The sequence below is a fragment of the Taudactylus pleione genome, unplaced genomic scaffold, assembly GCF_031769625.1.
Source record: "Taudactylus pleione unplaced genomic scaffold, aTauple2 ptg000238l, whole genome shotgun sequence".
NCBI lineage: Eukaryota > Metazoa > Chordata > Amphibia > Anura > Myobatrachidae > Taudactylus > Taudactylus pleione.
The window spans coordinates 6,651,104-6,678,901 of NW_028284640.1; the positions used below are offsets into that span (position 1 = coordinate 6,651,104).

The 27,798-nt window shown below is 43.1% G+C and overlaps 1 protein-coding gene across 3 annotated transcripts in view; it reads right to left on the reverse strand.

Annotated features, from left to right (window-relative positions):
- TRAPPC12 (trafficking protein particle complex subunit 12) overlaps positions 1-27,798 on the reverse strand; it is a 168,415-nt gene that overhangs the window by 25,198 nt on the left and 115,419 nt on the right. For all 3 annotated transcript variants that reach the window (XM_088479508.1, XM_088479507.1, XM_088479509.1), the window contains exons 7-8: positions 26,806-26,878; positions 9,443-9,516 (exon numbers count right to left, since the gene is read on the reverse strand). In XM_088479508.1, coding sequence (XP_088335634.1) covers positions 9,443-9,516; positions 26,806-26,878 — 147 coding nt within the window. The remainder of the gene's footprint in view (positions 1-9,442; positions 9,517-26,805; positions 26,879-27,798) is intronic.

The following is a 27,798-nucleotide window of genomic DNA, read 5'->3' on the forward strand; positions in this document are numbered from 1 at the left end:
ACCTAAGAACCCCCACTCCCACCCAACTCAAATGAAGGATAATAAAACGGCATAACTGACAAGTGCAATAAACTAAATGACCCTTGAAAGACAAGGCCCAGCTCTCCCACTTTTTAAGCAAAATGGAGTTCCTCCAACACAGAATATTTAGCAATTTACAAACATATATAACACAGAAAATAAAATAACACAGGAGCATTAGTGATTTGTTAAAGACATACAGAAAACACACAAAAAAATATATACAAATTCAAAGCGATAAGAGAAAGGGGTAGAAAAACCATCTTAATTGGCTAGGTATAATGATTGGCTTCAACACAGTAATCTGGTCAGGCCTCATCCCCTTGAAAGGATGGAATCAAGAAAGACATTCCTGTCCGAGCTCACTCGAGGATTAGCAGGAGAGTACAAAGGGTACGGAAATGACATATCTTGCAGTCCCTGCACACCTAACAGGATTTGAGAACGAGTCTTTTGAATCTGCAACTACATTGAAACACCCAGGAAAGAAGTAGTGTACAAACTTGGGTACGATAACATCCATTGGAAAGTATGAATCTAGAAAGCAATCAGTTGCAGAAACCGTGAAGGCCTTAGAAAGCGAATGTATATTCTGCACCGCTACATCACAATACTTCCAAGAGATACCACAGGTAGAAAGGATATACACCTTAATATCATGAAACGTATTGAGAGATCACTGAGTAGAGGCAATTATGGCCTGAAGAATTTGTTGCAGTGAGTTATCCATGTTTACAATACATAGGCACAGAGAACTACAAATTCACTTTAAGCAAGTGTAGTATATGGAACGGACCACAGGAGACAGCAATCCACCAGGAGCAAGCAGGAGTGAAAATCGGATGACTACTGAAACGGGAAACAATGGAGCAGTGCAGAGTTCCTCAGTAGAAAAATGAGCAGACTATTAGTATGATAAAATGACCAGGATGCAAAACACAGAATCTTCTTTAAAAAATGGGCACTGCTGCTGGAAGCCGTCAGGAGAGAAAATTACAGGCTGGGAATCCCAGAGAAATGCAGGCACAGGCACTGTCACCATCACAGTAGGAAGCCCCCAGCAGCCCTACAAGAACTCCAAGCACAAAGGATAAATATTAAGCCACCAGGAGCAGGTGCAAACCATGTAACCAGAGTCCAGGATATAAAGTTACAGGACAATCACCAGGTACACATCCACACTAATTGGCAGCCAGAAGGTGAAGGAGGACGTTTAAGCCAGCACAGTATGAAGAGGCACTGCAGGTAGTTTACTGCAGTGTTCAGAGAGGTCCAGGAGCCGATGCAGATGAACCAGCCAGAGAGGAAGCACAGGAGCAGCAGAACAGCAGGGAGACCCGGGAAGAAGTCCAGCGTCAAAATGGCAGCGGCCAGCACACAGCGCATCCAGACACCGGAGCTTGCGGACGGGAGACAAAGAGGAGGCAGTCAGCAGGAGTCACTCCCAGGGCACCGGTGAATGCAGCCCACGACTCGGTTTGGACTTGCAGGTAAGAAATCAGCCGTGGGAGACGGGGACATGAGGCAAGAGAGAAGCAGAGAACCTGGCCATACAGATACAGGGGAAACAGCAGAGGGACCGCACAAGCAAGCCCACCACAGCACTCCAGGGAAGCAGGAGAGGATGCCCCACCAGTACAGGTACACCAACAGATGAACTGCCAAACAAACAGGATGAATATCAGGATATTCGTGGGAGAGCTGGCAAAAAGCTGCCTACGCCATGCTACTCCAGGTCATACCCCACTTACATTTTTTATGAATATGAAATATGGAATCAGGTTTTAACCAGGCTTCTTTTAATATTACCTCAAAATGCGAAAATTCTGGGAAAACAGATACATGTTTCTTCTTACATTTAAAGAAAGAAACTGAACTAGTTACTGGAATAGCTGTTTCCTGTAGATGCAAAGTTTCCCTGACCGCATCTGTCAATATAGAAACTCCTGAATCAGAATAGGAGTCATGGAGGGTGACTCCTATTCTGATTCAGGAGTTTCTATGTTGATAGATGCGGTCAGGGAGACTTTGCATCTACAGGAAACAGTTTGAGGTGTCTTCCCAGTCATAATCCAATTCCCCTTCTTCCTGGGAAGAGGTAGATGAAGCCTCTTCTGCGGGAAAATCCAGAGGAATGGCCTGAACGTCTCTTAGTGGCTGTGGCCCCTGCTGACGTTACCATTTTATTTAGGGACGTCACCATGCAAGATATCGTCCCATATCCTGGGTCCATCTGAGCTCTACCGAGGGATCAGACAAAGTAGGTGCTTGAGCACAGGGTGTCATACAATTTGCCTGAGAGACGTAATTCACCTATGGCCGCAACCATAGATCTGGCCCATTCAGGCATCACCGGCCGAACCTCCCGGTAATGAATCCCCCTGTGAACGACCAGCACAGAGTGCCCCTGGGTCCATATCTTTTGCCAATTTTTCTCACATTTTGTACAAGTATAAAAAGTGACTGATCCATGTTTTTTGGAACCCGTGCCTTTCTCTCTCAGTATGGACAAGCCTAACCAATACAGATCGCTACCTAAATTCCTCTGGAAAAAGTGTAGCACTGTTTAAATAGAAAAAAAAAAAAGAAAAGGGACTCTAATTCATCTATCTGTTAAATGCAAAAAAAAAAACCCCGGACTCCTTAAAGTCCATATTCCTTGCAAAACACCAAAGGCAAACAAATCTTTAGTATACCCCTGTATGTTACTGCCTAGATTCCTGAGAAACAGTGCAGTAAAGGTGTTATATATATATATATATATACACACACACACACATTACAATATTAGAAGCCCAACATAGATCACCAGGTTAATACCCAAAATAAATAATCCCAGTTAACTGCTTATCCATTAATACCCCGCCATCCCAGTCTGCAGTGAATCTCTCAAAGCAGAACTCCAGCCGCTCTCAACAGCTGTTTGTGCGTGACTCTGAAGCCGCGTGAGCTGCTGAAATTCAAATATATGGAAGTGTGGCCAGGCACGCAGTCGGCGTCCTGTTTCATTCAGGACTCCTGACGTCATCCTAGCCTCCGCATTACCATCCGTGTTACTGCGGCCCATAATGATGACGTCACCAACGGCATGCCCGCTTGTTTAGCGGCACCGCGTCCTGGTGGCATTCAAGCCTCTCTCTCCCACAAAGGCAGCAGCATGTTGCTGTTTCTGTAATCCCCTCCGGCGGTCCTGCCGAAGGAACAGTCGGTTTCACGGACATCGGCGGGTGCTGTGGCAGCCCAGGGAGGTGTGAGACACGCCGGTCCTACAGCCACGTGAGTAATAACATACCCGGCCACTCTGCCTAAAAGCGGCGTGCCAGGAGGCAGTACATACAAGCAACGAGGTCTTCTACACATAAATATATAAAAGCTTACCTTCTCTTTTGCCAGTGGCAAATGTGTGTGTGGTATGGAAAGAGACCCAGGGACTATGTAGTTTGGTGACTCTCCCAGGGGCCATCTTTACAGTGGGATACATGGTTCACACAAACCTCTATACTATTTAACTCCCACTCTGCTTGTGTTTGTCACCTGTTGCCAGGAACTAAGGAGCTCATTCAGACACGCTGGCTAGATGCGTTCGCTCGCACTCTGCGTATGCAAATCCAGCACAGGCGATCTCATGGCAAGGCATTAGCTCACCCACTATGTATTGGCGTGCGATCACTTAGTGTATGCAGACGCCCACCAGCCATTCTTAACACGTCCACTTAGGCATGTCATCTCCTGGAAGTGCATGAAAACATTGGTATATCGAGCACCATCGGATACGATCGCAGCGCTTGAGGTTGACTATACCCTGCCGCAAGCACTTCAGAGTGAATCCCATCAAGTGACGTGTACTATGACGCTGCCTTTTAATTATGCACGCCTATGAAATGGCGTTGAGACACTCAGGCACGCCTGCGTTCGCACCTCCACTCCCCCGTTTCCAGTGGTCAGTCCCCGTTACCACCCACAAACAGCTTCTCCTGTCAGTCACCCTGATGGTCAGTCTATGCGCAGCGAGCGAACGCATTCCGATCTCTCGCACAGGTTCACGCATGCGCAGATTGCAAATATCGGCCAGCTACGAGCGTTCGCATCATAGCGAGCAGGTCTGAATCAGCTCCTAAGCACCCAAACATCAAAATAAAGAAATTAAACCTAACCAAAAGCTAAGACCTAGCTAGTGCCTTACTCCAAGGCACTAAAAACAAAACTGAGGTTATGGTGGAAGGGGAGGGGTTATATAGGGGGTGGGAGCCGGTTTCAATTAGTTAGTGCCTGACTCCACACCCCAGATCAGGGGTGGGGAACATTTTTTCTGCCGCGGGCCATTTTGATATATATAACATTACTCGCGGGCCTAGTTTAGGCCATGCCCCCTCTGCGTGATGTCACATAGGGGCTGGGCCACAATCGTCAGTGATTACAAATGCCCAAAGCATCCTGAGGATGTTCCGGGGAGCTGTAATGGCAGCATCCTAAAGACGCTCCAGGTGGCACTGCTGCATAGATTCTGGCTGCAGGGTGCCATTCTAGGCACCCTGCTAGCCAAATGAGGCCAGCAGAAAAAACCTCTGAGGGCCAGACCAAATGATACTGAGGGTCTTATAGAGGGCACCCCGGGCAGGAGGTTCCCCATCCCTGCCCCAGATGGATGAAAAAGGAATATCTTTCCTTATAACCATCTATCAAGTAAGTGAATGGCTGGAAGCCAAGGGGATGCGTGTGGTGGTGAGTGGGATGCAATTCTGTGCATAGTTTGCTTATACCCTATTTCTCACATGCCTATATAAGTATTCTACAATATATTGTGATTTAAGCCCATTAGCCAACACCTATACCAAGGGTTAATTTCAAATAATACGCTAATATCTTACCCCACTGTGTAGCAAGGACAGGGTATAGCCCCATCACCAGGCTGAAGGCCAGTTCCCTGTTACCTTCACCTATCCACTTCCATACTACATCAGAAGGGGATACCCCCAAACACAGGGCTGGTGGTCATTTCACTACTCTACACCAACAAAGCAAAGGTGTTGGAGATAGCTAAACATACCTCCTCTAATTGGTTTTGGCTAAGAGCTTGGGAACTATGAGAGAAAGAAAGAGCAGAGATGCTGAGGAACCAGGGAATGAGCCACACAGACAGCTCGCTGCATGGACATACCAACTCAACAGAAGCCAGTTCTAGGTTAGCCCAGCTGAAGAAGTTCTATGTTGTTTCACCCACTGTTTCCTGACTGCCTAGCACATCTGCCGACATGCTACTTAAAACCATTTTCCATGTCTGGGTTGTGCGCTGGGGTTTGCTGACCCACCTGACATAAAGAAAGCAATGCCTTAAGGGATGTAATGTGCTTCCTAATTACTGTAAGAGCAGAGGGGCAAACAGTACATCGACTCTCTTATAAACCTAATACTTACTATAATTCCTCTTGAATGCACCACAAGGTGTAGTACAATTTACTAGTCTCCAGGCAGCCAGTGAGAGCTGAATGACCGTTACATCGTCCAACTCCTTGATCATTTACTAGCAGCCCACTGGTTCATCCTCTCCCTAAACAGTTATAAAAGGGTCTTCGTTACTGTCTCTGGTACCAAAACTGCCTCTATGACTCATTCTGCTAGCTTACTGTGCGCCTTCACCTCTGCCTGACTGAGTACACGTTATACAAGAAAGCAATTAAGTAATATCTTTCAGTGGGGAACAACGTTTGTTGGGCAGGGTTATGAAGCAAATTCAAATTCTCAGAGACAAGTAAAAACACATGCACAAAGCAAAAAAAAAAAGAAGTTAAATCTTTGTTAGGCCTAATTCATTAAACATTAAAAACCAGGTGGTTTTAGCTGGTATATTACATTATGCTCTTAAAATACTGTATAATACTTACATTTTAAGAACACAATGTAATACAATAATTTAGGATACCTTATTTCCATTAAATTAAATATCTGGTACTTGTGTACTTTACGGACTGCAGAGAGAATCCAATGAATGTTTTAAATGGTACTTGTGTACTTTACGTACACAAGTACCGAAAGTTGTCTGCTTGCCACGCTTCGGGCTCTGTGGCTCGTCACAAGGTTATATTCCCCCTCTATGCCCACTTGGATGGTAGGGAATGACGCTGGACACTGGCTGCTGACGTCAGGGTCCTCTCCGTGAAGCGGATTTAGACATTACCATGATTGATGATAATGAGTATAGGACACTTGGGTACTCTCTGCAATGAGTCCGTAAAGAACACAAGTACCAAATATTTAAATAATGCACCTGGTGTAAATTTAGTTGCAAAATGTTCAATATTAGCTTGCAGGAGGCTAATGAAATGTCTACACGGAATACATCACATAAATAGTAACTAGCATTGAACCATTGTGGTGCAGTCAAGCACTTCTTAAACGGCTGTGTTAAAACGAATATATTTACATTTATGGCAAATGATTAACCATTCCACAAATGTGGACATGAGGAGACAAATATACAGTGTACACATGTTCTGCAAAACTGAAATACAACAAATGGCCCCTAGATGGTGACAGACAGCAAATATTTAACAGTAGAGGCCTTCTTTAGACTTATATTTGCTCTGATAAACAAAAGCAAGATAATCACAGGCCCAAAATTGTTAGTAAACACTTTCATCTAAACACACCTTGACTATCACACTATACCAGGTTTTGTTTGTGCTACATTACCTTGGGAAACGCCGAACAGAACAAAGAAAAATAGCATACAAAACACAAAAATGAACTAAAGCAATTACCTGTAAGTGCAGAAAAGTATTATACGAACCACAGAAAATATTTTCATCATTTGTTATCGTCAGCAATGCATACAGTTTAACACAAAAATACATCAAATATACCAGAGGAGCAAAATATAGGTACGAGATTGGGGCAGGAATGCCTGCGAGATCTGGTGTGTGTTGGTTGGTGGTTAATTGGTTGGTTGTGCATTCGGACACCCCGGCACCGATTGGGATGAAACCAACACAAGGTGGTCCAGTGGGGATCCTGGCCAGGTTTTAGGGGGGTTAGGTTCCCGGTTGGACCTCCAGTTGGTGTATGATGGGCAGAACCTTGACCCGTGAAGCATGTTTGGTGACTTCCACTGGATGGATTTGGAGGAAAACTTCACAGAGTGGTAACACTGGATCCCAGAAGACATACTAGGGGGTTAAAGTCCTGGTCGGACATCCCGTTGGTGTATGCTGGGCAGAACTTTGACCCGGGAAGCTTGGTCTGGGCCTTACACTGGATAGACTTGGATAAAAAGTTTACAGAGGAGTGGCAATTGGTCTGGGAAGCCTAATGGAATGGTAGGGCTCTTGGTTGGAACTCACGGCGGAGTGCTGGGCAGACCTTTGACCAGGGAGCCTGTCCTGGGCCTTCCACTGGACGGATTTGGACATCACATAATAAAACTTAATAACTTGAAGATTTAAATCTGGCCAATGCTGGGTACTTCAGCTAGTAAATAATAAGTTACACTTAAATAAAATAAAGATGCAAAAACAACAAAAAAGCACCAAGTTTAAATAAATACAAACATCCACTGTCTTCTCCTTTTAAATAAAGCCATATGGGAACCTGCTTTCCTGCAACTATCAATTAAATAATGTGAATAGACCACAGCAGCCAAGACGCACTCAGCCACAGAGAACAGGATGCTGATGATTGCCGTCAATAGCGTATATTTTGCACCAGACCAGGGACTGAGCAGTTGCTGCACAATTTGTACAAAGTGAACGCTTTTGCCCAAATCTACGTCAGCCACCAACTTTGGACTTGAGCGGAGTATCTGTACGCCGGCAAATGTGATCCAGGAAACAATTAAAATCCAATTTATTGCGTCTGCCGCTTCTTCTGTAACCAAAATCCAACATTGATTGTTTGATTTTCAGAATATAAAATCTACCTCGATTCTTAAAGGAGTAATTCACTTAGGAGGAGACGTCTCACTCTTTAGAGAAAAAGTGGTGTTGCCCATAGAAACCAATCAATCAGATTTTAGCTATCATTTAGTAAAATGTACTAGTTAAATGAAAGCTAGAACCTGATTAGTTGATCTTATCAGCACCTCCACTTGCCCCCTTAGGACCGGATTCAATTAGCCTTATTAATTTACCGCGCAGGGAAAAGGGCGATATACTCAGACTTTTACACCTGAGGCCATTCAATTAAAAGACATTTTCCTTGTGCAGTAAATCTGCCGCTAATGAGCGTTAACTCAAATTCCGGGGCAAGTACTCGGAGCTATGGGCTAACATGTTCCCGGCAGCCGCTATCAGGGCAGAAAGTTCTATTCAACCCCCGTTTGAGCCTCAGGAGAAGGTGAAAAGAAATCCACGTTAAGTGGCTCCCGCGGGCTGTAATTAAATAGCCCCGGCCACTGCATTGTGGCTAATTAAATTCAGCCCTTAAGAGTCTTTTAAACACACACACAACTTCCTTACACTTCAGGAGGCGTTTTTATGACGTTCACGTTAGTCTTTCGGCACGCAGTGCAGTATCGGGACCTTGTTCAACAAAGCGAAGTATGGTGACCGCAGAGAGGGAAACACACCGAAGTACTAGCATGGCCGACAAATGGTTTAAGAGAAACATTAAGGTGGCAAATATTTTTAAATGAAGGGTGCATCTAGTCAACTTTGCTAATACAAAAAAGAATGTATTAAAAGAGATTTTATATTGTGCCCCTAACACACAACAGCCTAAGCCACGCTGGTGAATTGGCGTCCTAAAGGAAAGGGAGGAGACAGGCGGACATTGAACCAACAGAGGACTTAACTTTATGAAGATTTGAAATTGCTATACAATGAAAAGGAAATCAGATTATTACTCCGGTATGTATATTTAAAAACTGCTCCATGCATAGAAGCTCTGATTATAAAAGTGACCAATAGTATGCTCCGGACGCATGTGCGACTGCCTGGAAGTGTGTACCCGCTTGTGTGCGTTTCAGGAGGCTGGTAATCTGCATTTCAGTTTGGTTTGTAAGATGAGATATTGTATGTTCAGACTACATAATGGTTAGAATTAGTAAAAAAAAAACAACCACCAATGAATGAATGTCTAAACGATTCTCCTTAACTCCACTGGAACGGATAGATGTAGTTATACTTTCTTCCACCCTGTCTTGAATTAACAGTGGACACATCAGCCTTACCTTGAATCATACACAAACAGAACGGCAGCAATAAGCACATGAAATAGCTTCGGTAAAAAAAATAAAAAAGAAAGAAACAAAAACAAACAATACTACATATATTACAAACCCACTACGCAAATAATGAAAATAAGGCTGAGACAGAATTCATATAAAGGATTTCCTTTGTGTGAATACCAAAGCCGGCATAGAAGAACCTGGCGTGGCGTTCTGCTCTGGTATATACGGTAGCTCTGCAGCTTACTGCCGCCCACGTACCTTCATCATTAGCAGACAGTTTGCCATGGAGTACATCACCCGGCCCAGACGTGACCTCCACAGCCGAACGGAGGCTGCAAAATAAGATCAGCTTGTGAATGTGCACAAATAAATTAGAGGTTCTTTCCAGCCATCAATCATTGGTCCCTATGACTTCTGATTTAAAAAGATCCCCCTTGCTAACACTGCTGGGTTTCAGGCTTGAATTTTTAATACTCTGTAGGCTGCAAGTCAAGACAAAGAAGGAAATATAAAATAAAATCTCCCTCCCACCCCCCCTGCCTTCACTAAGGGACTAGCTGGAATAGTTCACAGATTAGGAATACCGCATTAGTGATGCAGGGATGCAAAAACAAATCCGCAAACCTTTCCGGCTTCCTGGCACAAATGCTAATTACAATGACAAAAATTCAGTGTCACAAAATCATGAACATGCATATAGGACGTGTGCACCAGATGATATTACAGCCTGATCTTTTTTTTTTTATTGTACAGAAGCAAAACAGGATATCGTGGATGCTGGAGGTATTTCTAAATCATTGTAATGCCAGTGTAGACAGAGATGGGGGCGTCTGAGCCATATAGTTGTCAGCTTTTGGCAGCATGAAACCCAAGAGAAACTGCTGAGCACAACTACATCCCCCTATTGTTCTGTAGCTGGCAGCCTACATGGAGCTAAGCATCTGCCAATGTTACAAGATCAAAGAGGCTCACTAATCTTCTCAGTGCTGATGGGACCAGCAACGAACTGGTGCAGGAGATTACAGCACCTCCTCCAGCCCAGGGATCTGCAGATATTTCCTCAACTCCCTGTAATAAGCCCCGTTAGACTGCAAGCTCTTGGAACAAGATATTAAAATGGCAAAATATGAGCTCATCGGCATCACTAATTGCCATATATACAGGTATATAAAAATGCTACTATTCATTTCATTAATGTTCTCTTAAAAAAAAAAAAACCTGCATTAAAAGACAGCGCCTGATTTATGTCACACTATAATGCAATCTTCGGGTGTTGGATCATATTAAAAGATGAAAGGGAAAAACACAAACCGTGTCATAACAAACACAAGCAAACGGGAGCCTGAACTGAGACGCCGACGCCATGTTTTGCGTGTACGACAGTGGTTCCAAAATTTTGAGGCACCCTTAGGGTCTCCATTATATTTTCAAGGCACCCCTAAGCCACAATAATAAGTATTTATAACCCTAACCCTTTGCCCCCCCCTCCAGGTCTCTCCCTTTGCCCCCTTCATGTCTCTCCCTTACTTACCTTTAATTGTGATCGACAGCGCTGTTCTGCAGCATCGCTCCTCAGATCAGACCAGACACTGTCGGATCTCCCACGACGCACTATGTTGTAGGACCCTATTCAGCAACAGGCAGCCTCACAATTCACTGACTGTTACTTTCCACTGACAGGACTGCACGCTCACAACAACCAACCCCACCTCCTTCCGCTGCGCTCTGCACCCCAAGCCCTCTCCCCCATGCACTAAAAAAAAATAAATTAAAAAATACCCTGGGCAGTCTTGTTAGGCCACCCGGGCGCTCACTGCAGGGTGTCGCGTCGCGAGTTTGGGAACCACTGGCACATGCGATCGCTCAAGAAAATGGATGAAACATGACTGCATTTCTGGTGGTACATCCCGTGACCTCCCCCAAATGGCCCTTTGCTCGCAGAGTGATTGACAGCTAAGAGTTGCTGCTTGCGACTATGATAATGGACTTTGACGCATACTCAGTGTGAATCCGATGCATGCGCAGATCGCTAATAATCACTCAACTGCAAAAACAACAGCATAGCGGACAATTCTGAATGAGGCCCAAAATTCGGAATTTAAAACAAACAATAAGGATCCAAGTGATTTTTAAATAAAAGAAGTTGCCTTTCCTCCTTTAATTGTCTTGTGCATGTCCTCCTGCGACTTTCACTGTGTGTGTGTGTGGTTATGTACATAATTCTATATCTTTCTAGGCTTCCTTCTATGTTTTAATTTTGGCTCTGTCATCGATCTGCTTCACTATCACGTCTGGATTTAATGACAATATCATAGGAATAGTTCAGAAACAAAAAAAGTTAAGCTATAAAGACATTACAGGAGGATGTAATGCAATGAGTCAAGTGAAAGTGAATAATTCATACTTTTAATGGCAAAAAAAAAATAAAGTTTTTACGCCTCACGGACAATCAAAGTCACCACCTACTAGAGAATATATATATATATATATATATATATATATATATATAAATATTCGTTTCAAGCATGGATTTGTGTCCAGTAGGGCTTCAACCTACCTAACTCACAACGGGTACAAATACCACCAGTAAGCTATGAACGCTGGCGGACAGGGCCCATTCTCCCAGACTGGTTTCCCAGTTATCCCTTTCACCCCACTGATGACTTTAGTCCTGTCTATCTGCCCACTTCTGTGTACAGGCTCAATGAGTGGTGTTTGGCTTCTCCCCAGAGGTGACCCATCATTGGCTTCAACTCTACTCTACTACCGAGGCATTTTACCCCTTTACCTCCCCCTCGGCAATATTGTTGTGTTTATAGTTATCCTATGTATTTATGTAAATAGCATTGCTTATCACCGTACGCCGCTGTGAACGTCATGTGATGCCCTGGAACTATAAGACAATGATAATGTGCAAATATGCCGTAACTAACAGCAATCCGAGCTACATGTTCATTTTCGAACTAGCCATAGATTAAACAAAGTGCACTGGTTGCTTATGTTACTGCCCACTGGCACTTTGTAAATATCCCCCAATGCCTTTACCTCCTTCTGATACCCACAGTGAATGAAGCATGGAAGAAGCCGGCCTGCCAGCAGCTATGTCTAGACATCAGTTCTTTTCTAGAGTCAGGGTGGTGTGTAGTTTCCTGGTGCAGGTGTCCGCGAGTAATTGCTAGTGTGACTCTTATCAAATGTTCTCCGGCAATGCTGTCACATTGCTTTTCCTCTACTCCCAGTCCTCTACCTTCCCGATAAAACCCAGGCAGCGTCTTAACTCCTGCTCTGCCGGAAGAACAATACCGTACTGATCAGATCCATCAGCCATGTAGGAGCGTGACAAAAAAAAACATTAAAAAAAATTCTAAAAACTTTAGAGTGGAAATAAGTCTAAAAAAATGCAAGTGTATTACCGTACACATTCCGCAATATAAAAAACCGCGGGAAAGTTTTACAGCGCAAATTTTGCTACAGGCTTTGATTTTGACAGTAAAAAATAAATAAATAAATAATAAAGAGGGGCTGTAGGTGCAATTTTCTGCTTTGTTAGAAAGGCAGACCACCACCGTCATACAAATGATTTATAGGATGTTGTGCACTGACAGATTTATTCTGTCTGCTGTCTATGTAAGGAGCGCTGGTTGCGGTGTGCATCCCCCTAGAGCCCTGGATGCAGGTCAGTGACTACGGGTGTTAAACTGCCTCCGAAACAGCAGCAGCAACGCCGAAAGAGCATGATGGAAAGAGCGGACATTGAAATGACAGGGACAAACCAGCATAGGTATTATTTCATTACATATAGTACAAAAAAATAAAATGACATCATTAACGGCATCTCACTAAAATCAATGGGAGTCCTAAGTGTGTGCCTGACAGAGGGGAGGAAGAACTCTGACTGCATTGATTTTAAATCCATGGAGAGAGAGGTCTGGAAGTGTCCAAGCCTGCAGAGAAAGCAGTTTCACAGCCATCAGCTCTGAGCCAGCCAACTGTGCTGTGATGTGTCTGAGAGGTGCTGCCCTCAGCTGCCCCCTCCCTTCAGCACGACCTTCCCATTACAGCTTCTCCCTGCAAAATGTGCCCCTCTCACCAGAAGACGGACCACCACTTGAATAATGCTCCTAATTAGATCTGTGCAAGAGAGGTATAACAGAGCAGGTCTGGAGTCCTGGGTGCCCCCTGTAACCCCCTCAGACATCAAGCCTCAAACAGAAACATCGTAGTGACATGTAATTCCTGGCTCCGGTAATGCAACAACATAACTGCGGCTCATGGAAAAATCACTCTCCTCCTCCTCCTTTATCTTTCAATTGATTTTTTTAGAGAATGTGTAAAATATGAACAGAAGGAATAGAGGAAGCAGAAAAACACACACAAGGAATGGCACACTGGCTACTAGCTCTGCTGCCTCACAGCGCTGGGGTTGTGTTTTCTATCCCAACCAGGACACTATGGGGCTGATTCAATTCAGCGCCATGTTTGTCTGTGTACACAGATTAGTAGCATGGAACCATGGCGCCCAGAGAAATTGCATATCATAGCGCCCCCTCCCCCCCCTGTACTGACCTGTGCCAGTTGGGTATGGCCAGCCTGCGGGGGACTAATAAAATGAAGAGAAAAACAGCAAACAGTGGCAGTATCACGCTGGGCGTTGAGGTCCCATTGGGGGAATGGAATGCTTCGGTGATGCACTATCTGACACTAAGAGGTAGCTCCTTTGGCACTGCTTTATTTATGTATAGCTCCTAGAATCTGACTTATCTCCTTTGAGTCATTGGTATTACTCAATAGATTAGATTGTATTATATATTCTGATCAATTAACTTAAATTGACAAAATATATGTGCAAGAGTGAAATGCCACAGGGTGCACAGCTTATTACTGCAATTACTGCCCCAAGCAGCTATCACTGGAGTGGGGACACCTATGGGAAGCTCCCTTCATACCTATGCTCCTATTTCACATATATACATTGTACCTACTGTATATTAATGTGAGTACTAGTAACCATGTTCTGCCTACCACCATTATTATTATTATATCAGGTCTACTAATATTTTCTTTTCAAATAGACCTTCAAATAACACTGTGTGGTCATGCCTGGGAGCACTTCTATTACTTTATATAGCAAAGCAGTGACTTTTTTTTAAACTCATACCTTATAATTGAAGTTTAGGATTTTACCTCAGATGTGTAACTATTAAGTCCATTGGAGCACAATGAATGCATGAGGAGAGAAGGAGGGAGGGGATCAAAGAGGAGAGGGGAGAGGAAAGTGCCAATCAGAGAGGGGAGGTGACATAGGCCAATAAGAAAGGAGAAGGGAGGTGCAAATAGCCAATCAGAGAGGGGTGGTGACAGAAGCCAATAAGAATAGGAGAAAAGAGGGGCAAAGCCACTCAGAGAGAGCCAGTGATAGAAGCCAATAAGAAAAGCAGAGGAGAGGTGTCGTGACAAAGGCCAATAAGAAAGGAGTTAACAGGGACAAATAGCCGATCACAGGGTAGAGAGGGGAGGGAATTAAAGAGGTGAGAAGTGAATGTAATCAATCTGACAGGTAAGGGGAGGTGACAGAAAATGATCACAGAGGAGGGAGGGCCGGCAATCTGGGCAGCTTGAGGAGCATGAAATGTAGAAACAGATCTTTGATCTGTAACTTATTTAGGATATAGAGAAAAACAAACAGAGATAAAACTAACAGGCTGCTGTCACACTGTGCAGCGCCCCAGGAATTAGGAAACCCTGGATGGCGCCCTCTGTCCATTTTGGCGCCCGGAGCTCATGCTCCACTGGAACCACCCTCGCTACTCCCCTGTGTGTACATATCCACCATACACAGTACCCTTACATCACAAATTTTCCTGGAGGAACATGGGAAGTGAAGAGTAACATCCAATGCTGCAATGTGCTGCAGCAATTCGAACTGTCCCCTATCTGTGTGAAGTTTGTATGTGCATGTGTGACTTCCAATGTTCTCCAATTCCCTCCCACATTCCAGAGACACTGGTAGGATAATTGGCTGTTGTCAGAAATGTGTTTAGTAATTCAGACTTAAGCTCCAAGGGACGGATTTATTATCTGTACAGTGCTATGTAAGATAGTGGTGCTATATAAACAAATGTAAAATGTAAATATTTAAGACAATATCCAAATATTTCCTCCTTGTATGAGTGAATACTTAATGTAAGCTATAGTAGTCTGCCAGCATTACAATTTGTACACAGTCTGTAATGTAGCTAAGCTAGTGACGGACAGGGCAGCTCTTTTTACATTTAAAGCCAGCTTTAAATTTTTAAAGCTTTTATTCTGGAAAGGTCACTATTTTTTTTGTATTTAGCATAGTATTTTTCCTCTGATTCTGTGTATCCCGGCATTTCTTGAACTTAATTTTGGAAGTAGTCCTTTGCCATATTGATGGTACTCAGTAATGTACCATATCTTTTCTGCGCAGAAGGGGCCAGGGGTAGTGGTAATACCTGATGGATTTTTGTTATAGCTAATAAAAATCTTGTGCTAGTCCTATAGCCTGGTCAGAACTGGCTATAAGGTGGTATTTGGTAGACATCACAAAAGCGAAACAACTCATTGCAGTTTTGTAAATAATGCATTTTTCCCCATTGAATTTTCAAGTATTCTTTATTTTTGCGTCTTTACAACAAATGTTCCCCAGACTGTCCTCATGTGTCCATGAATGATAAGAGCTTCTGAACCAGAGATTGTGTCCGACTAATACCAAGCGGAGGCAGGGATTCAATCTAAATAATTAACGGGGCATGGGATTATCGTAAAAGGTACTGAATGAGACCTGTCACCACACTGGACGCCATTTCTTACTTTAATGTCAACCACTACCTCCATTCACCAATTAATACAATAGAAGCCCTTGGTTTTCAGGATCATGTCTGAGCGGATATCACCGAAATGTATCTGGCTGTGAAGCATCTGTGTTGTCCACATAACTAAAAGGTAATCCAGCCTTATCATAATAGAGGGGCTCTCGACACATTACATTCAATCTCTCAAAACCTGAGTTGATAAACTCTCCCACTAGCCAACACAAGATAAACCTGACATTCCTATTTCTGTTTACAATATGACAATAAACCCCCAAATCACCAGCTATACTGGACACGGAACAGACCTTTATTCCACACATCTAGTCTGTATCCAAATCTTGTAACATACTGTACACCTAAGATTTCTGAGCAGACATGTCCTTTTAAAGGTACCCACCTGACCCCTAAATTCGCCCAGAGCAACCCTAAGCTCTGCCAACCACCACCACCTCTGCCATCTGTTTGTGTAATCCAGGTGAGTCCGGACCAGCTAACCCCACTTCCGGCTGGGACAGTTGACGGCTGTTCCCTGTCCAACACAGTGGTACAGCCGCATGGTCTAAGAGGCATCCCCACACATCCATCTGGGGACTCAATTTCTCCACCTACAACCAGAAGGTCTTTCAGCCTGACACTGACCTAGATTACCAGCCTCCCAAAGAGGCCTACCCAAATGGGGCCTACCATCTCATCCCATGACTAAATAAGCCTAAACTACACCTGTTTGAATTCAACAGCACCTAACAGAGTGACAGAAGGCTTAAACAGAGCATACACTCACAATGACACTGCTTCAAACCCGGACCAGTACGACACTCACCTGACAAGAGGCCTCCCTGCTATAATTAGGTTCCCCTAATGCCGATTTATCAGATATTGTGCACCAGTAAGGCACCAATCCCATGCAAGCCCCTCACCCCACATTGGTTTCTATATCTTATTGGGTCAGCAATGTCTTTGTTCCATACTTGACTCTGCACCAGCCAAGTCCATACTCCTCTTGGCCTCTGTGCCGCCTGGGCCTTATTCCCACCTAGGCTTTCACACCAGAGGGTATATTTGCTAAAAGTCGATTTTGATCGATTTAGAAAACAATCAAAATCAGTACACATTTATGTAGTATTTATGGGGCTATCACACATTTACTAATACATAAAAAAAAAAAAAATCCACAAATTGTCTGTTAGTAAATGTGTAATTTAGCCCCAGAAACACAACATCAATGTTGATCGATTTTATCGACTTTAAATAGATCAAAATCTACCTTTAGTAAATATAGCCCCTATACTCTTCCCTGGACTTCTATTACGGCTGCTTCTGTATGTTTGATATGCTATGTTCTGCAACATCCTATGAAATACACCCAACATGTGGATAAGATGAACGATACATGGATCTGGTGGATCTTTTACTTTGTATCTCTGAATATCCAAATGTCTGCCACATCTCAATGCATTGCTTGCCCAACAGAGCGTGTCCAAGATGGCCCCTCTCACCTGGTACCTTCATGGGTTGGATAAAGAATCCATGGAACGGTCTATTCACTGGGCATCTTGTATTCCGCATTTCATTAGTCATATTTTGTACATCATATAAGGATAACTACTGATCTACGCATTTGATGTGAACTACATACTTGGCATGTTTTCTGTATCCCCTTATTTCTACATATTGCTTATCCTGCAGCTTCAACCATGGAGTGCACCCAAGATGGCTGCCTCATTGGTTGCAGATAGGATGAATGATACGTGGAACCGATAATGACCGAGCGTCTTTGTTCTAGCTCATTGCTACCACTAGAATGTGTACTACACATGCTGTATTACATCATTGTAACTATTGCTGTGCACCCAAGTTGGCTGTCCCAACTTCGCTATATTATGTGTCGTGATCTTTAAATGTATAGCTCTTTGAGTCCTATTGGAGATAAGCGCAATATAACTAAAATTAATTATCTCTAGAATATGCATGTATTTTACAAAGACACTGTAGAGACTTTAATTCATGCCCCAAGTCTCGCACATTGACTATTACAATTCCCTTCTTAACCAGAATCATTTTCCCTCACTAAAAGTTCGACTGCTGCTCCAAAATGAAATATGAATCGATTAATAAAACTGCACCAACATTCATCTGTAAGTATCTCAACCCTCTGCTCTGCACTAAATCTGCACCTCCCATCTTACCTCATTACCTGCCACCCATTCCCTTCAATACTCCCCCCCTCCCTATATAGAACAATACTTTCTTCTAGCCTCCAAACACTCCGTGTAACAGACATACAAGTATTTATGCAAGCTTATTACGTTCTAATACATTCCAAGTCTAGTCTACCCGACTGCCACACCTCTACGCAAGTCACTCAAAACTTTAATAGGGCAAGAGTGACTTATGATATGAACCGATGGGAAGATGTGCGAATGTCGGCAACAGTACCCTACAATGCTTTTTCTCTGCACCCCCATAGAGGTGCGCAGAAAAATGTATATCGTCAGACTACTGTATGTACTGGTGATGTGCATATTATACAATGCGCCGCAGCATGCAATCTTAATATTACATGCAATTAGACTGACCCTCTAATCTCTTACTCAAATATCCTAAAGATCCCCACCCCAAAACTGTTGTGCGATTGTATAATACAGCCCCAACTAAGCGCCTTTTCCACTGAAACAATATTGCAGTATGCAGTATATTAACCTCATATCAAATGCCTATTCCCCTATAGGTTGTAAGCTTGCAAGGTAAGCTTGTGTCTTAGAGACAACGCTCATAAAGTTGGTATACGTGACCAGGTCTGTCACTGGCTTACTACTGGCTTATGTTGCTTCAAGTTTACTAACAGTATCAGTGGTAAAAGGAACCATTTTGCCTCAGGTGACCGCGTAAAGTGGGGCTTCTCTTAGCTCTGCAGTGAGAATAGGAGATGGGAACTTACCATACGGAGTAGATTATGTGAGATAGGAAAGAAGAATGTAAATAGGATTGTTTTAGGAGAGGATGGGGCTGTCTGTCCCGCTGATTATGGACAATAACCAAGTGCCATGTTATTATAAAAATTAATATTAAAGACAGATCGGAAAAGCTTTTAACTGTAATTTTATTATACAGATGTGTCCTCCCTCGTCTTCGCTGCAGTCGTGCCAAACAGTCCCTCTCGCCGTGCCTGGTCCCGTGAGAGACAGCTAGTCTCAATGCGATATGACTAGGACACACCAAGAGACTGCTGTGCTGATTCATATGAAGTGCAACACTTGTATATCTGTGTGTGACAGTCACTGAATCAGCATGTTAAGTGCTTTGATGCAGTGGCCACAGCTTTTTTCCCCGCCAAGTTCGGATTATAGACTCAGTGCACACAAATGTATGTGTAATATCAAATAAATGTGTCCCATATTAAATGTAATCAGTGCAGTCTCCTGGCACGTCCTAGTTGCATTACATTGTGACTGAGATGGATTTTCGGCAAGAAAAAAAAGATGCCTGAAGCTAGTAGAGTTGTACGGGACCTAGAGGTTCACTCACACCAGACACGTGGCGCTGCACAGTGTATTGAGGCTAGATGAGCAAGGACACTTCAGTATTAAAGTCATTGAGGGGGCTTCAGGTGTGGTCTTTGGTAGAGGCTAGCAGTTGGTAGATCTAGGAATCAATGAAGTGCACTGATGAACACGATACCGGCTTCAATAATGTAAATCATTATGATATACTGTATGCATGTAACTTGCTGCATTTCAGGTGTGTGGAAGTAATAGAAGTCTTTCTTACAGGATGCATCTGAATGCTGTCTGAACACTTAGGAGCCAATTCAGGGGCTGATTCACTACTGTACGCAACTGTGAATACGCACGCAAGCGGCCGATTGTCGCGTTCTATGCATGCATCGCAATGCGAGTGCTAGCCACTGTGTTCGGGACTGCGATCGCAGAGTGATTGACAGGAAGTCCCGGTTGTGGATGGTCGGGGAAACGCAGACGTGCCAGTGTGTTCGCACGGTGTTTCAAGGGCGTGCATATATTAGCCACTGTGATGCCTGAGGTCTCAATAGCGTGCGATGAAGTTAGCAATTTCTGAGTAAGGTCAGAGCTTGTGCAACTGTGCGTGAGGCTGCGATTTACTCTATCGTACCAATGGTTTTGCAGTCTTGCTAAACAGTACGTATGTGTGCTGAGTAAAGTGGTGCAAGGGCATTGCGATCGCAATGTATTAGCAATGGATTAGCATACTATCGCAGCTGAACTGCGTGCGTAATTGCAATTGCGTACGGTAGTGAATCAGCTCCTGGTACCATTAATGCGGGTTACTGAGGGTCAAAAACAGGCAGTCGTGACTTTTGTGCTATTCAAATAGAAAACCTGTGTTAACGCGGGTTTCAATGGCAGTTAAGGAGGCTGTGGGGGGTGCAGCCCCTTCTCATGTCCTGGTACCCTATATCATGTGCACCCTATTTCACAGAACACAGTGCTGAGCCACCTTATCCCTTGGTCATGCTATTTGTATGCGGTAACAGATAGTTTTGGGGTGTGCAGGAGGGTGTCCTTAGGTACTACAGCTTAAGGTGTCACTCCGTGGTAGCAGCAGAAGGCAGATTGTGAAGTAGGGGTAAAATTACAGAGACTGAATGGGGAGAATAATGATTTCATCAATAAATCCTATATGCAGGCAAAACAGCTATATGACACAGGGTAGGTGCAAAGGTCAAATACATAGAATATACCATCTGTTTAAAAGGAATAATATGGCAGTGGGGTGGGTTGTTTCAGTATATTTTATTAATAATGGGGCGTTTCGGTATATTTTGTTGACATTCATAATGTCGACACTGACCATAAAGTATCAACATTATACTAGAATGTCGACAAACAGTGCGTGTCTCGGTGCAGTTTTCACTCACCTGGTAGCGGATCTCCGACGGCGTATTTTGTTTACAGAAGTCAGCTGATCGTGATTTCCAACTATCGTGGAGCTTTAAGTAACAGTAACCACTAACCCTAATCCTTCCCTCCCACAGCCTAACCCTCCCACTAGTACCTAACCCTAACTCTCCAGTCGCCTGACCTTAGCCCTCCACTCCCGCAGCCTAACCCCTTTCTCGTCCCGTAGCCTGACCTTAGCCCTCCACTCCCGCAGCCTAACCCCTTTCTCGTCCCGTAGCCTGACCTTAACCCTCCACTCCCGCAGTTTAACACTTCGGTCCCACAGCCTAACCGCCACTCAGACAGCCTAGCCCAAATCCAAATGTCGACATTCTGCAGACGTGGACATGTTCTATGTCGGCATTTCAACAATGACGACAGCATAACTGTTGTCATTGTGGTGTCAATTTTACGATTGGCGACATCTTGAATGTCGAAATAGTGACTGCATCCCTAATGGGCGAGATGTATCAAACCACCTAAAGAGTGGACAACTTGTCCATAGTAACCAAATCTGCCTCCAACCATCATTTTAATGAAGGTACTTAATAAATGCCAGCTAGAAGCCAATTGGTTGCTATGGAAAACGTCTACATTCTTTAGGAAGCTTCATACAATTCCCCCAATAACACTTCAGCAAGCAACACTTGCAATTTTTTACAACCAATAGCAATTCAGGACTGCCCGTTGTGACAACTGCCCTGCAATAAACCCAAGAGGCCAGGCGGGCGTTGGCTTGCATATTTTATCTATCTCTATATATTACACCCTATAATGCAAAATGAGTGGTCCCATAAAACCCTATTGGCTGTGTGCGCTGCAGCCAGTAAAAGCTGGCTGAGCGCCCTGCAGTGACAGCGCCGTGATCAGTGCCACCCTGAGCGCCTGTGGTACAGACAGCATGCCACCCTTCAGACCACACCCACCGAACCTGCTCCAGCAGTGACCATCCAATCACCAGGCCCACAAACTGACCAGATCTTTACCAGTTCAGCCACCCAGCATGCCTCTCTACATATTATATATATACATATACACACACAGTGGTGGCCAAAATTGCGGACACATTTTGAAATTTGAATGTTCTTCAACTTTGAATGCTTATAAAAACTGTTACACTTCATGCAGTGCAATGATTCATATATCACATTAAAGGAAATTTAATGCTGAATTCAACACAATAAACAGAGGTCAAAAATTTTAATTACAAGGGAAGTTATGCAGTGAAAACAACACTTATGGTGAAAATCCCTGTGTACCTTATAATGTTACTGTCCTATCAGTAATTCGTTGGGTATCCTTTATTTTTCAAGACAGCAGCACAGCGTCGTGGCATTGAGTCAACCAGTGTTTGGAGCTCTTCCTTCTTTATTATGTGGTGCCATGAGACAATTATAGTCTCAATTAATTGTGTTTTATTGGATGGACGCCTCAGATGTACCAGTTTTTTCAACCGGAACCACAAATGTTCTATGAAGTTCAGGTCTGGGCTGTTTCCTGGCCATCCCAGCACCTGCATGTCATTCTCAGTGAACCCCTTTTTGCATATCCATGCAGTGTGGCAAGGAGCTGAATCCTGATGGGAAAAAAATGGGGCATTATCTGGAAAAAGATCCGTGATAAAAGGTAGAAGTTTTGGTTGTAGGATGGTGTCAATGTACTTTCTGCTGTTCAGTGTGCCATCTATGACATAACGGCGGCCTACAGCATCTGCTGTCATACATGCCCAGATCATAACACTTGTAGGATTCTTTGTTGTCGCTTGAATGCAATCTGGATGTACCTCTTCCCCGATGCGACGTCTCACATATTTTCTCCCATCACTACCAAATATCGATATCTTAGTTTCGTCACCCATATCACTTGTTTCCACTGACCTTCTGTCCATGCAATGTGTTCTTTTGCCCACTGTATTAATTTCTGCCGCTGCTTTTTATTCAGCAATGGCTTTTTTCAGGGAATCCTACCTTTTAGGCCAACCTCCGGTAGTCTTCTCCTTACCGTTCTTGCACTGACAAAAACACTAGTTGCACTCAGGTCACTGCTAATGGCCGCAGAGGACATCCATCTGTCCCTGATGCAAATTTGTTTTATTCTCCTATCATCAACAGCTGTTGTGCACTTTTTCCGGAATTTTCCTTCTTTGTTTTGTATAGATTGTGTTTCCTGATAGCGTAAACAAAACTTTCGTACTCCTGATGTTGTCACATTCCCACCAACTTCTCTCACAATTGCTGCATACGAAAGACCATTTTCACGTAACACCACAATCCTGGATCTCTTCCTGGGTGACCAGTCACCACTTTGCCTGGATGACATTGTTGCATTTATTTTTTACACCGTCAATAGCACTAAACAATACACACAAACATCCAACCGTAATTCCACTTCAGCAACCAACTTTATTCTGCAAAATTAAATAGCCAATCTGACCTTTCCCACCTTTGAACATGACCTTGCACCTGCTCATAAACTACAGCTGATTGGTCCTCAGAACGACGATTCCGATTGGCTGGTAGCAGCTGATACTACAGTCCGCTTCTTGAATCTAATGCATCTGTGCTTCTTTGTCTGACTGAAAGTAGCATAACTTCCCTTGTAATGCAAATATTTGACCTCTGTTTTTTGTGTTGAATTCAGCATTAAATTTCCTTTCATTTGATATATGAATCATTTCACTGCGTGAAGTGAGACAGTTTTTTATAAGCATTCAAAGTTGAAGAACATTCAAATTTCAAAATGTGTCCGCAATTGTGGCCATCAGTGAGTGTGTGTGTGGCGTAATAAGTCGACATTAAAAATTGTGCATGTCGACATTCTGACTGAATGTTGACATAGAAACTAAATCCTGTGAAAAATTCCCTTTGGCTGGCAGAGCATGCTGGCACTTTTAGTCCCATACAGGTTTAGGAGCAACAGGTTGCATAACCAGGTCTATATAGCTGGAAAGTCCTCAAATTGTTGACATATGATATATTGACGTAGTATTGGAGGCAACGAGAAGGAACATCTGACTATATCTCCATTTTATTCTACACCTGAGAATTCGCTCAACTCAACATAGGTACAGTATGTCTCTAGCTGTCTCAGCCCTGCTGTCTCTAGCACACTGTCTGGTAGGCTTACACACTACCGACAGCCTCTTCTTCCTCCGGCAAGCTTTGGTATGCAGAAAGGGTTTTCTGTGCTGCTGCACATCATTCAGGCTGCAGCTCAGTCGCTAATGCTCATGTTTCATTCAATAAATCACATCTAAATTAAAATATCTTTTAGGCAGCCTTCCAAGCATCAAATGTTCCTTAAAACGCACCAGCCAATTTTCCCAATTAGATAGATCTATTTGGGAGCGGTAAGCCCTCCACACATCCTGACATTTAAAGTTTACTATGTTCTTAAGGGATGGGCTGTGAAGAATGATTTAAGTGACGGCTGGCCAAACCGGACCTCGAATAGAAGGATGTTTTATAATTTACAACCAAACATCAGAGATATATGCACGGCAGGTTTCAATTTTGAAGCTGCGCCGAGCCTCTGGTTTACAAGGGGAATACTTGCCTAGAGAATTTATTGACCTTCCACACTTGGCTGACCCAGAACTCATTTTCTGAATCCACAAGTCTTCCAAAAATGACTTCCAATCTATTTTGTGACTCTCAGCGGGTGAGACTGTTATTGTAGTCTGCTCTCAGATCTATCATCCTGTGCACCCTTCTCTAGTCACAGCATCTATCTGCATTACGCACTCGCACAAAGGCACGGGAACCATGGAACAAAATGGTTAATTTTTTCCCATCTCGTAATCTGTAAAACTACCTAAGAGTAAATGCACTAACAGCTCAGATGGGATTTGGAAGCTTTTGAACACAGTAGGGGAAAAAATAAAAAATAAGTTAATCACAAAAAGGAACATTAAGGTCCTTGTGCTGAAATAACCTAAATGGCCTGAGCAGCTACATGGAAACAGAAGTCTAAAACAAACTATTTAGCAGGGGACACATTCTACCCAAAGGGCTAGTGATAATACGGCCCAGAATTCAGGCTCAGGAATGAAGAATGCAAACTTTGAAATGTGTTACATATGTATTTGTTAAGGGCAAAGTCAATGTAAAAGAATAGATATTAGCCAAGTTAACATTCTATTCAGTTTAGTTTATGTAGGTAGAAAGTAAAGCCATGCTTAGACATTAATATGTACTGTGTAAAAGGTGGTACATAATGGGGATAAAGAAAATTCTTATAATAAAGAACAGTATAAACTACGATATGAATCTGTCCATAATGTGATCCCTTGCTGAAATAAGCAGACTTTGTATAAGTAGTGTTTGTAGCGTTTCAAGATGAAACTCTTTGTTAATGCAGTGCCCTTGTTAAAAAGTTTGATCTCGAAACGCGTTGACGGCTGGTGACAGTAGGATTGCTATCACATCATACTGGAGAAGACCCAGACCTCTGTTGCAGGTAAATCCGGGGTGAGGATCCAGAGCCTCCATCTTTTACTTACCTACAGGCCTTTATGTCACAGATATTACACCATCTTTGGGATGTCTATCTTTTCATATATATTGAGAAATACCCGCGACACATCGTACCTTGGAATTACAGTTAAAAATTCCTGAGACAAACACCTAACTTCTAAAGGAAGTGTTTTTACATATTTTCTATATATAACTGTTGGTGTACCAAAGATATACGTGAAACTTTTATTTGCCAATTGCATCCTTTTATAAAACGCAGTACAGGTTACTGCCCTTGCCTGGTCCAAAGAATTTTACATTACAGCTCCAATTTAGTCAGCAGAAAATGAACGTATTAACATACTGTAGGTCATGCACCGCAAGAAAAAAAAAAAACACAAGGAGGAAACACAGGCAAACACAAAACCTCCAATCCAGATATCACACAGTGCCGAGAGCAGATAATTACTGATACAACATTGCCCCCACATCTTCAATTCTAAACAGCTCTGGGGAAACAATTTAGGGGCTGTCACAAGACCAGTTTAAGGAGTGCCATTTCCAGGCTAAATAGTCACACTCTGCATGCAGTGGCCAATTAGTATCACACCAGTGCAGGGCCTTGGTAAAAGTTTCTGCAGCTAGTTTTATTTGTGTAGCAAAATAAACAAAATCGTAAATATAAATCCTAGCCTTCCCTGCTCTAACTTACCAGAAGTCTCCCTCTATAAGGATGGGAAGACCTAAAGTCCAACTCACACAAAACAGCATTTAAATACAGCACTTACAAAAAGCCATAACAGTGTCTCTCAACAGGTCTGGCAGCCTGCTCCCCAGGTAGTAAGAGACTGCCCATAGAAACTGACACACCTGTTATTAGACTCTGACTGATGGTCTGGCAATCAAGGTTGCTCATTACCTGGATAATTACCACACACACACACAATTTAAGAACCTGAGACATATATACCTCTCATCAACAACTTTTCCCGTGTTTTTAATCACAAGGATTATTTACTTCCCTTTACGTTTAAGCACAAACTTTCAATGACGCACTTCTGTTAATAGCAAAACATGGGATTATGTTCTTTTAAATTTTGGTCGGCTTGTAGTAAATTAAATTCCTTATAATTAGAAAGGCTTATTCTTCTTATAGCTCTTCACAATTCTCATCACACTTAATTTTCACCAAAGTCTCTACTATTGAAATAGAGACAAAGATACACAAAATTCCTATACAAATGTGTACTAGATATGAAACCATATTGAAGTATTTAATCTTACTGGTTGTCTAAGAACAGGACCCATATTAATAATTAACCTGGTGCCTAATGTCATTTAACCTACGCTTTCCCCTAAAACAGAAACCAATCCCGATTTAAAGCGGTCAGCCATAACAGGCACAATATACTTACCCTGCCTATTACTGTTCGTCATTGAAATCATATTTCCATCTTCTGCAAACCCTTTCTCCAAATTCTCTAGTATCTGCAAAGATTAGAAAGTATAAATGCAGACAAAAATATAGGTGTTCTCTCAAACCCTTGGATCTCTCCAGTCTACAGACACGTCTGCTGAGGTTCCAGTGATTCTCTGCAGATTACTGTCACTGGCTTGGGAAACCTCAGACAGACAATCCAACATAACAGCACACAAATATGCTGCATATCATTTTAATTAGCAGAAGCTGCTTGTGCGTCCTGTTCGCATCGCTGTGTGAATAAGATGCACTGGAAGGTAAAAAGTCGCACGAAAAGACACTCGGCACTAAAGAGTCACAGGGCGTTCACGCGTTCTGTATAACGCTACTTGTAGCGCATTGGAGAATAGATGTATGTGGACACATCTGTACATGCAGATCAGAATATCGCTTCCTACACTGACGAGCCTCAATAAGACTAAACAGCCTGAATGTAGGTGGGATCTCAGCCACAGCACTGTGACTTATAGTAATAACTGATGAAGCTTAAAAAGAACACCCAACTCAGTGTTTTAACAATTAAGAAATTCAAACTACCGTAGGTCATTTGTTGAGCAATTTAATACACTAATCAGACACCTGACCAGAATACGCCTCTGAAGAAACAGGATACACTACTGAGAAACGCGTCAGTTTGTGATACAATACTGTAATTTGATGCTACTCAACACCATTCATACCCAGGACTATGAAATACATCAGTAAAAGACAGGTGATTGACCCTCTTCCATACCATGTGGACTCCCACTGTGCTACGAGTGAGATCTATATTGCCACTATTAACACACTGCTAATATCTGCTAACAAGTCAGTGTTATGCCCTCAATCATCTGACAGCCCATGAGGAGACACAATATTGGACAATCACTGATAACATTCAATTACCATCATCGGCAGCAGGATGAATTCCCACTGCGAATAACTGTCC